At 42.1% G+C, this 11,754-nt stretch overlaps 1 protein-coding gene across 2 annotated transcripts in view; it reads left to right on the top strand.

Annotated features, from left to right (window-relative positions):
- The first annotated feature begins 249 nt into the window (after positions 1–249).
- The window catches only part of PHACTR3 (phosphatase and actin regulator 3), a 100,317-nt gene continuing 88,812 nt past the window's right edge, over positions 250–11,754 (top strand). For both annotated transcript variants that reach the window (XM_009093130.4, XM_018917382.3), the window contains exon 1: positions 250–359. In XM_009093130.4, the coding sequence (XP_009091378.1) occupies positions 257–359 (103 nt within the window). In that variant the 5' untranslated portion in view covers positions 250–256. The remainder of the gene's footprint in view (positions 360–11,754) is intronic.

The raw sequence follows: 11,754 nt of genomic DNA, 5'->3' as shown, positions 1-11,754 counted from the left end.
CCCCACCCCGCCAGGCGGCATGGCCCACCCCCCTGAGGCGCCCGGAGCTGCCCCCTGAGCTCCCGGAGCCGGCGGAGCGCCGCGCCGCAGCCGTGCCGACGGCGCCGGGGAAGATGCTGCCGCGGCTGGTCCTGCCCGGCTGACGCCCCGCCGCCGCCGCCGCCGCCGCACCCCCGTCCCCATTGTCCCCCGGCCGCCTCCGGCTCCATGAGCGCCTCCTCCTCCCTCTTCCTCTGAGCTTCCCGCCCTCCACCTCATGGCTGCATCGGAAGAAGGGACCGGCTGCTTTCTCCCGCGAGGCAGGTCGCAGAGTGACCCCAGCATCCTCACCGACCCCGCGGGCCCCGGGGAGCACCCAGGTAACCGCCCCGCTCTCGCCGGCGGCTCTCGGGGCGCGCCGGGAGCATCCGCCAGTTTGTAGGGAGCCCGTCCGCCACGGGCGGGCAGGAATTGGGAACACATTTTCTGCAGTAAGTGCCGAAATGGTGCAGCGGCTGAGCCGCACACGGGATCGGAGCGAGCGCGTCCCGCGGCTCTGGCAGCGCGGCTCTGCCCGCCCGCCGAGCGAGCGCGGGGGGCGCGTCCCGGCCGCGGCTCCCGGGGCCGCCGGCTGCTCTCGACCCCCGCTCCCGCAGAGCTCATTGATGACTTTGTGGGGAGGGGGAAATGAGCGCTAATAAAGCAGGCTGTTTGCATGGGATCGCCATGGAGACAAGGGAAGCAGAGTCATAATTAAACGCTTTCTGCCCACGAGAAGGTAATTTTCACTTCATAGGGAGAAGCGTAATCTCCTTGTGAAGTGTGGGCACAGAGGGTGGTGCTGAGGGGACACAGCCCAGTCGTTAGTGTATAAATAGAATATTGTGATTAGATTTTTTTTTTAACAATGGCAAATGGTGTTTTCATCTTCACTTTGAGGAGTAATTCTAAATGTCTGTTGGTGGTGACTCAGTAATTTCAGATCGTCAGAATCTAAGCAGTGTTGAGACCTTTAGAAAAAAAAAAGAAACAAATAGCTACATCACTTTGATGTGATGTGATTGCACGGAAAGGCACAACAACAAGCTGGAAGCAAAGGGTAAAAGCCAGTTTACTCTCAGTTTCTCTGAATAGATGGTGGTCACACAAGAGCTGTCAGGTTTCTTTATGAGAAAAGAAGTAATCAAAACAGCATAAAGACAATGAACGGGGTGTTGATCATCACTACCCACTGCTGATTCCTAAGCCTAGAGATGGGTTTAGGTTTTGGGTCAGGCACTATCAGCCTGCAGGAGATAGTCCGTGGATGCAATTTCAGGTTGAACTTTGCTCCCCTTTCTCAGATTACTGAGTAAATAAAATATTCCAGGCCCTATTCATACACCTGCTGTATTGCTTCCTTCCAAGCCAATGAGGATATCAATATTTGTATCTAATTTAAGTTCTTCTATTTATTTGCCTTATCAAGCAATTGTGAGCACACTGGTCTGGAGTGAAACACAAATTAAATTAAGGCAAACAGTGGATGATTTATCCCTGATTACCAACTGTTCTGATACCCTAAGTGAAGGGAACAAAGGACTCTTCTAACATGAACTGCTCGACTCACTCCCAAAGGGGCAATCTTGGCTGAAAGAGGAATGTGTGTTTCTGCCATTTGATTTCTGCAAGCACAAGTGACTAATGAAAGGAAGGCGTGTGCAACCTCAGTTTTAATTCCTCTAGATTGTTTTCTGCTAATTAATTCTTTTGGCCTTCATGAGATACACAACAAAGAAAGTACACAACATGTCCGACAAACAGACAAAGATATAAACATTGTTGTGCTTTTTGTTAGGAGAAGGGTCTGTCAATACCCAGGAGCATTTTTCCCCCTAGTACAGACTCCATCAGATAAGCCTGTGTCCCATTGCATGGCAGAGGCTCTACTAAAATGCAAGAGAAGTGTCTTGTATGTATTCTGTTATTCATGCAATATGTGGAGAGAAACAAAAGGTGTTGAATACATCTGGCTTTTGTCCAGGTAGGTATGAATAGTCAGTGGAAGGTAGGATTAGCATGTTTGGTAAGATTTTTAGGTTTTAAATTTGTTCATCAAATAGTATTGAACATCTGTATGCTTCCAGATGATAATAAAATGAACCTAAATTGTTTATTTTAGATAAAATTTTATCCTACAGTGTTGTGAGTAATCATTATGAGCAATTTCATACATTTGGCTACTTAAAATCTGGAATGCAATTTATATTATTTTAAGAATTATGAATGTTAGATGATGTAATTGCATTTTATATTATTTTATTGTCCTGGAAAATAATTTTATCACTATCATTATACCAACATTGTCATCTATGGACTCTAAGTCAAAAGACAGTCTTAGAAGTGGGAAATGATCTGTCCAAAGTTTGTGTTTACATCCCAACCCTGCTCACAGACAAACCATGTAGCAAAGTGTGAACATGTAACATTCTTCTTTAATCTAAAAATTCAATTAATGTTATTATCATTTAAGTTACATGTTTAAATTACAGACAGACAGACCAAAATTATACCAAAATCTGGGTATAATAGGATGTAGGACCCCTACAAAAACCATTCCTGCTTTTACCTAGCCTTTGAGTGATGCCATATCCCATCTTGTTTTGGAGCAGTTTTTTGGCTGTATGATGTGGTCAGGGATTATTCTGCACCAACTCATTTCACTGTGCCTGCTGAGGAAACTGTTGCTTGGGTGAAATGTCAAAGGGAGTTTCCCCATGTGAGAGCAGAGCTGAAGTTTGTTTGTTTGTGAGGTTTTTGTTGTGTTTTGTTCATTTCTAAAGAGGACTCCGTTTTCATCCAGCCAGTGCATGGGATAACTCAGTTTCTGGCTGGTTCAAGTAGCCTTAGATGCTGATTTTTGAGAAGTCCTGCACACTCATAGTCCTGACTAATGCCAGCAGAAGCTGCAATTATTCCAAGCCTTGAACAATAAGGGCTTCATAATAAAGGCTTTTATCTATGTTGCTTTTCCTCACAAAGCATTCACTGTAGAAATGAAAAGCTATTTTATAACCTTGATTTAGAAGAGCTGTAATCTTTACAGACTACAGTGAATTTTATCACATGTAGAAAACTTAGAAAATTACCACATGCCACTACAATCTTACAAATATTCCTATAATAAGTCAGATAAACAAGATCTTCAGTCAGCTAAACTAGGGACAGTTAATAGCTATTTACTCCAAAACAGAGCTACAAATGCACTGATTTAGATCCTTCATGTGCAACTTTAATTAAAGCAGCAGCTCCTCAAAGTGATCAGTAAAGATGTCACAAACATGGTCTAAGAAGAAAAGATGGACTTTAGTTCAGGCTCTGCTGACAAAAAGATGATTTTCTCCAGCATTTAAATAGTGCATAGAGGTCCTATTAGTAATGCAGAGAATACTGGAAATAGTGTTTCTTTGCTTTAATTGGATCAGTTATTTATTTTCTCCTTTAAGATAAAATAATGCATTTTAGCCTATATTTAAGTGAACTATTTTATGGCCACTGAGCAGTATTTTATGAGAATTACTGTAGTACAACAAACACTGGGCTTCATGTTTGAGTCTGTTTAAATTCACTGTCACACTGAGTGAACAAGCCTTGCAATGGGAGGATGTCCTTAGTTTGGGAAGCAGACATCAAATACTCCTGTCTTGCTTAACTGTGGACTGTCTCTAGGCCAGGCTGTTGTTAAGAAATTGAATTTCATCTCATTCAATCCTAGAATGGTTTGGGTTGGAAGGGCCCTTCCAGATCATCTGGTTCCAGCTCCCTGCCACAGGCATGGCACCTTCCTAACCTGATTAGATGAGGTTGCTCCCAGCCCCATCCAAGCTGGCCTTGAACACTTCCAGGGATGTCAGGAATCTCCTTATCTTATATGTCTTTCCCCTCCTCCACCTTTCCAGATAAGGATCAAGGAAGAAAGGAGAATCTAAAGATAACAGATTTCAGTATCACCATCTAATTGAGAGACAGTTGCAGGAAGCCAAAATATTGCTCTCATTATATCCTTCCAGCAGTCACAGGGCAGAGGGAAGATTGACAATCTCATTTGATTTGTATCAAAAAAGGGAGGGGTGCACAGACTGGAGAAGAACACACCATGTCAAAACTCTGTATTACTGGAGGAGATAGAGACAACCATGACAATGTGTGAAAATGTCACCCCCCTCCCCCCCTTAATTTTGGGATAATCCATTTGAATTTGTAGAAGTGCACATCGATGCCATCACGTTTTGCTCTCTGTGCTGCTGCCTTTCCTTTCTGGCACCACACAATTAAAGATCTTCAGGATGGGCATTGCTGAGCTCTCCAGCAGACCTTGCCAGTGGTCCACCATGTGTTCCTTGTCCTCCAGTGAAGGATCTGTGTTGAGGCAGGGAGCTGTGTGCTGCAGGCAGTGGTGTTAGATGTTGTTAACAGCTCTGTCATCATAATTTCTTGCTGCCTGGTGAAGGAGGGCTCCTCAGCCTCTCCTCTGGTGTGGTGTGCTTCAAGACCTGACAAGTTAAAGCTACTGCAGAGTAGCTGTTCCAGAGATACATGACTATGTCTTCACCAGACACCAATTCCCTTTAATTTCTATTGATACCATGTGTCAGCAGCACTGTGCTCTGAATTAACTCCAGGAGAGAACAACTGCATAAGACTTAGAAGTCCTCCATCACTGTTTCTAGTTTTCATAATTCAGAAGTTCTGTAGCAGGCAGCATTCTTGTTAGTATTCTTCTAGGATGCTAAGAAGAGATGCTGAGATGAGAATTGAACTGTTATGTTCCTTTTACATCATCTTTCTTTGGGCTGGAGGCTGAGCTGAAACCCAGCAGGTTTCCCAGTCAGTGTGAGGAAGGACATCAGCCAGGGAAAGTTGTGATGCAATGAACAGCAGGTGTAGGAATACTCTCTAATATGGCTTCTTCCTTCTTGCCTTCTGTTTTGAAGCTGTGACCTCCCCTGGATGGACTGTGCCACTCCATATCTGTCATTGTCTTCTCTTAACATTTTTGGCTTGATTTAGCTTCTAAAGATTTTATTTGACTCCTGTTTCTGCTGTAGTTGTTCCTTGGACAAGTTTGCTCAGTCTGAGTCTCGAGCAGTGCTAGGGAGCCTGTGAGCCACTGGAAAGCTGTGCTGCCCCCTTAACCAGGACACTGGTCACCTCAGAGATGTTGGAAGCTACTGGCAGGGGATGTTTGGAAACTCAAAAGCAGATGGAAAGTAAAATGGGGTAGGTCTGGGCTGCAGGTGCTGGCATGGAGCAAAGGGAAGGCAAAGACAACCAGGAATTCAGCTGGAGTGCTCACAGATTGGTGCCAGCTCTCTGAACCTGCAGATCTATTCATGCCAGGCCCATAATTCAGAAAACCTTCTAAGTGTGTGCTTAACTTCTACCATGTAAAATTGATGGCAGAGGGAGGACAGAGAGATGCTGTGGGTGCCCTGCCTGTCAGCTGGGCTGCTGCTCCATCCTCTGCAGTCGTTTACATCAGCACAATTAATCAGGGACTTAAAGGCTTATCTATGATGTCTTTAGTTGTTGCATGAATGTTCAAATTTGATCCTAATGCTTGAGCCAGAACACCATTAAAAAGTTTTTTGGGTTTTGTTTTGTTTTGTTTTTTCACCGGAAAGATTTTGGTTTCCATTTCATCTTTCTCTATCAACAAGTCTGTTCTGTTAACAGAGTTTATTTTGCCTACATTATATTTCTTCTGAAATAGAATTTTACCAGTCTTCCTATATCCTTTCCTTTATTAATTTATGGACAAAATGATCTAATCAGTGCTTTTGCTCCAGTTTATAACTGAACCCTATGTTTTATTTATATGAAACTTAGTGATACTCTCTCACTCAGAAGTTCCTATTCCTAACCAAAGGGCTCCTTGCTTAAAGTTACCATTCCACACCTAATGGGGGCTGTACTCAGGAATACTCAGTACTGACAAGAAGCATGCAGGCTATTAGTTAATATCCCATTTTCCTTTCCATTGAAATCCAAATTGAATCCTGTAAAGCTTCCCAGAACATTGGCTATTTGTGTGAATGTAGAGTTAGAGTTTTTTCTGACATAGCACCTGAAAAATCATCACCATATTACCAAGTACTACAATGGGACCTTTATTTTAAGAAATGGTCCACTGTGCTTTTGAGAAGGCCTTTTTGTTTCTCATCAAATCCCCAGTCCCTTCTTGGTAGGATCTAACTGGATCCCAAGTCCCTGTGATGCAGAGGAACTCCACTGGAAGCACAGATCTCCCTTTTTTTCTGTGTCCTGCAGCAGAGAATCTCCTCTTTGCCCAGCAGCCCTTGCCCTGGCACCTGACTCATCTCCCCCATGGCAGCTCTGCTCCAGCAGGGGAGAAGGATCTCTCCATCTCTGGAGAGGAGGATGGGCACCGTGTGCTGGGGAAGCTGCAGAGGTGGCACTTGCTGGGCGTGGATTCTCTTGCTCCAATTGCATAATTTTGGTCCTGCACATATAATTTGTGTCCGTGCTGGGGTATCATTACATTGCTCAACATGGTGCACACTTAACAAAAACTGCTTTTTGCTGTTGCCTGAGTTTTTTACGTACTGATACTCAGTTTATTTTGGGGATCAAGAGCTTGGTAAAGTTATGTTTTATTGCTACTTTTGCAGGAATTAAATGAGGTCAGTTAATAAGTATGCTATTCATGCCGAGGGTAGGATTTAGGCTTTTCCAGGGTTTGAGTGTTCCCAGGGTTTGGAGATTTGTATTTAGCCAAACTTTGGAGTTCTGTAAAGGAAATACAGAGCTTTAATGGGGAAAAAAGTGTTTAAAGTTGTCTTTTCTTCTAAATCCCAAGTTGGCAGGTAGTCTGAATGTTGCTGAAAAGACACTTAAACCGTTAAAACCTCTTTATCCAAGAAGTGGAAATACTGATTATACACCATCAAAACCTAGACTGGGTTTATGAGAATGAGGTCATCATATTGGAAATACCTGGTGGTTTTTTATGTTTATCTTTGTCTCTTTAATTCAGGCTTTCTTTTTTATGTTTATCTTTGTCTCTTTAATTCAGGTTTTCTTTTAAAATAAAAGTAAACCCCAGATTTGATTGCATACCTTAAATAAAAGAACTCAGACCTAATTTACACACCTAATAACTTGTGCACACAAGTAGATGCTTCTCTGTGCAAATAAGAGAAACCCCTGTCTGTTAAATAATAAAAGATCTTCTTCACACTCTAGCTGTGAATGAAGGTGGCTTAAGATTATTCATTCAGTTAATGTTTGCACCACACTTTGAGAATGGAATGTGTTGCATAATGCTGGGAGTCATGTTTATCTGGAAATGTAACTATATTGGAGTGAGTAGTTCAGTAACAGTGTTAATTTTCCCCAAAATCTTTAATTTGGGAATTCTCTTTCAAGACTGCCCAAGTCGTGCTGTAATGAATGGGCTACACAATTTATTTATTTAGAAAATGGGGTTTTTAAACCAAATTTATGGCTTTGTATTTTTAAAATTTAATATGTAGAATTAATTGCCCTTGCTTCTCTAAGCAGGTCAAATCTATAAATACCAAGAGTAAGTAAAACTAAATATGATACCTTGATTTTACTTCAAAATGAAGCCAGTTTGGATGCTAATACAATGGTTTCTTTGTGCCTATTAAATCCCATGCTTTTGTTTGAAATTCAAGTTGATTTATGGCCTAAGATATACACAATTTATACATGCCCCAGAGAGAGCCCCATACAGTGACTTGAGGCAGGTCAATAGCTCCGTGCTTGAGCCTGCATAAATATTTCAGTGAGATGATCTGAATCAAAGGGGTCTTCTCTGGCTTTCTGTAGTACTCTGATATTCTGGGTCAGGAATGTGGACCTGTGGTTTCAGCTGAAGGAAGGCTTGTCCTTGTGCATAAAGCACTTCAGAATTGTTCTTATAATGAAGAGACAGTTTGTGTGTTAATTTCCTTAATCTAATTTTTAACATCCTCGAACTGTTCAGCTGCTGCATAACCAGCAAGTGGACATAGATCACTGCATTACATCCAACCACTGAAGCCTTCAGTGTTTTCTGAGGGCTGCTCCATCCCTCAGGCCACACAGCTTCCCTGTGCCTTGTCCATATTGATTTGCTGGGAATGGCTGTCACTTCTCATTCAGAACTCTGCCTCTCATCTCTCAAACAGCCTGCACCAAGACTTGGGCTTTTATCCCTAAAAGAACATAAGAAATTCTGCCCTGGCTCAGGACTGAGGTGTGTCCAGCCTAGGACAGTGTTCTTGATGGGGGCTGGAAGCTCAGGACAGGCTGGCAGCAAAGGAAAGGGTGGCTGGAGGAGCACAGATAAATTCCAGATGAAGTCCTCAGGGTCAGTCTCCTGTGCAGCCACAGGGGTTGATGCTTTGGGCAGCTTTGCTCAGCATCTCGAGCCAGCCCTGCTGTCTTTGGGAGCTCAGACAGAACCTCAGTGGAAATCAGCCTCCAAGAGAGTTTCTTGGCTCCTGCAAGTTCATTTGTAGCTGTTCCATCATGAATGAGATGGATCTGTGTGGAATATTTAACTAGAGCAAACGTGATTGTGTATGCAACACTGCCTTAATTGGGTTTCTCTGAAGTTTATGCTTTGCAGATGGGACTTCTGTAATTTTGTAAGTTCTGCATTTAGGATAGAAGAAAAAAAAAAAGTAATTTTTTTTTTTAATTATAACAGCTCTGTAGACTGTGTAGCAGCTTTCAGGGATTGCAGAGGTTTCAAGGAGAAAAAAACATCCTATTTTCAGATACAGCACTTCAACTTAGCTTAAATGTTTCCTTCTATGACAGTTGCTCATTTGACTTTGCTCAATGTTACAGCGACTAGGAGGAGAGAATATGTACTCACATGAGACTACCAACTATACAGAGAAAGCTCTAGAAGAAGGAAAATGGAGTCTTGGACTCTTACAAATTCTCCACTTGTCCAACAGAAGTTTTAAATGCCTTGATTCGTGTTTAACTCAGGAAAATTAATGGAAAAATCAGAACTGAGATAAACTGTTAGTATCACTTGAAGTTTCACAGGAGATACTTAACTGCAGAGAACTTAATAACACATCTTCCTGCAAGTGAGGAACGAGTGAGCTCCTGCCACCTGGGAATCCCCTGCATTTAGGAACAAAACAGAGGCTCCTGAGAATGTGCTATTTTTCTGTAAACTGCTGATGCCAGTTCAGGATGGAATGGCGTGACACAAAAACTGTGTATCCTCACTAAACCCTTGATTCTGTTTGATTTATAGTGGGAGCAAATATCAGCCACTGCCCCAGGCTGGTGCCTTGAACCCTTGCAGCAGTGGTGAATTTACCAGATGACATGATCAGATGTGGATTTTCTTAAGGCAAACATAGGGAATGTGAACTACAGCTGTCAGGATGGATAGCAGAGAGAATTCTTAGTGTTACAGTGTACATTTGCTGCTGCAATTCAACCAGAAGAATAAACTGAAAGGAAGCCATCTAAAAGATAATTTTAACATGTAGAAGTACAAAGGAGTGTCCTTCAAAAATCCAAATATTGTGCATGAAAGAAAATGTTTTAAGAAGGAGCCCTAACTAATAGAAATTTATCCTGTATCTCTCTCTTTAGTCCAAGGAGGTATCACTGAAGGCAGCCCAGGCTGCTCTGGAAGGATGGCATTCCTTCTGTCTCACTGGGTTGGTGCTTCCTTCCATTCTCTTGTTCTCATGTGACAGGGTAGAGCTTGTTGCAGCTCTTTTTACTTCTCAGTCTGTTTTCTCTACAGTTTTTTACCTTTCTGCCATCCAGTCTGAGTTCTTTCTAGTAGCTATCACTCCTGCCTTAGCAAATTCAGCAGCTCCTGTTCCAGAGGCCTTTCTCCCAAATGGAGAAATAGAATGGGAGTTACTGCTGTACCAGCAGAGAAGCCAGCCAAGCCTGCCTCCCTCCAGATCCAGCATTTTCAGCCCTCAATGTGATCTTAAACTGCCAAAAATCCCATTTATGACTGAGGTCTTCAGTTTGGCTCCTCTGTTGTCTAATGAAGAGTCAGCCTGGGCGAGCCCTCTTCCCTTAAGGGCCTCCCAGCATCAGCTCTCCTGTGGGTGCTTTGGTGTGGAACCAAGCCTGACCTCACACCCAGGCTCTGCCTACAGGCAGCACTTTCCAGGGTCACTGGTGTCATTTCCCATCAACTCCACCCTTGGTTGAAAGTTGCCAGTGAGCTCCAAAGTCATGGTGGGTGGCAGGAGATGAAGGGGTTAAACAACCCTTTGTGAAAGAAGATCCCAGGAGCAAAAAAGCAGGAGAAGCTGTTTTCAATAACTTGTTCCATTTATATTTTTCTCACTCTTGCTCTCCCAACACAACTTCCAGGCTTTATTCCAACACCTCAGGGGTCTCTAGTTCTACCAACCTTTTCTAAAAAAGCTGCACTATGACCTGGGGCATTACTCATCTCTCTTATTTGGGAGATGATATTTTATATAATCAGCTGTTTGTGTCCTGCACCTGCAGAAAATCTATTCTGCTTTGCATCCTGGAATTTAATTTTTTGTTGATATTTCTATTTTTTTAGGATTTTAGACATATTTTGCAATAACTTGTAAAAAAAACCCAACAGTAAAAAAACCCCAACCTCTCCAACCCAAACACTTGGCACTGCCATGAGCTTATGAATTTTCAGACCATGATTTGCTTGGCTGCTCTAATGAAAGAATTATAAAAGAGTTAAATTACTGAATATACTTTTAGTGGCTTAGACATCATGAAATAGCAACAGAGAAATAAACCCAAACTTTCTGAATAGATAGTATGGGATGATGTTTTCCCTCTCTCCAAAAGGACAGATCTCTCAGAAGGAGGATACACTTCATATATATTTTAAAATTTATTTTCTCATTCTATTAAAAGAAATGGAAGGCTAATTCTGGTGGGTTTATTTAATTAGTTTTTAATTCTAATTCCCCTCCCTCTCTCAAGAAATTCCCCTGCAATTTGCCAGCAGAGCATTGCAGAAATCTTTTTTAGATCTTGGTGGCTGCTGTAAAGTTGTCTGGGAACAAAATCTACTTTTCAACAGATTAATCTAAATGCACATATCCAAGTAGGGAAAAAGTGGCAGTAGCTTGAAAGCTAACTTTCATTTTAAGCAGTTTTTTCAAGAAAGAGGAGAACTTTGGGTATTACATCATGATTTTTCAGAAATACTAACTTTTTAAACACAAGGAAACTTCTTTTTCCTGCTTTACAATAATAATCTGATTTTTAACCAGATACTGCCTGTTAAAATGAAATCACAGAGACTTAGAAATATCTTTTCTGACAGAAGGGGACAAGACTAAGCATATCAGAGCCGACAGGAATCGAGCAGTTTAGAGATTTTGTTGTTATAGATCATAATATTCTCATAATACAAGAGAGATTACAGAAATATGGCATAGTCTTATTTTGTCTGACATTGTAAAGAAAGAAAGACTTAAAGGATTAGTCTTGGTAACTTAGCTGTTCCTTTGCAATGCATTGTGATATAATAGGAAATAATGCAGTGCAGATCCTGAACATGAAATAAAGCCTCTGGTCAGAATCTCGTTAATGCCAGAAATGATTTAAAGCCAGCCAACAGCCCCAGTTTTCTGTCCCAGAAATGACAACACAAGATGTGACGCCTCTTACTCTAATGCTGCATAAGAGCACATCATGCATGTGATTAAGATATGATTGAGCACGACTAATTCCTCAGGATTCACTTCTCTCCATTGTCAGAAACCC

Source organism: Serinus canaria, chromosome 20 (genome assembly GCF_022539315.1).
Source record: "Serinus canaria isolate serCan28SL12 chromosome 20, serCan2020, whole genome shotgun sequence".
Lineage (NCBI taxonomy): Eukaryota > Metazoa > Chordata > Aves > Passeriformes > Fringillidae > Serinus > Serinus canaria.
Note: the sequence above shows the minus strand (reverse complement) of the source record. Positions and strands in the feature narration are given on the sequence as shown.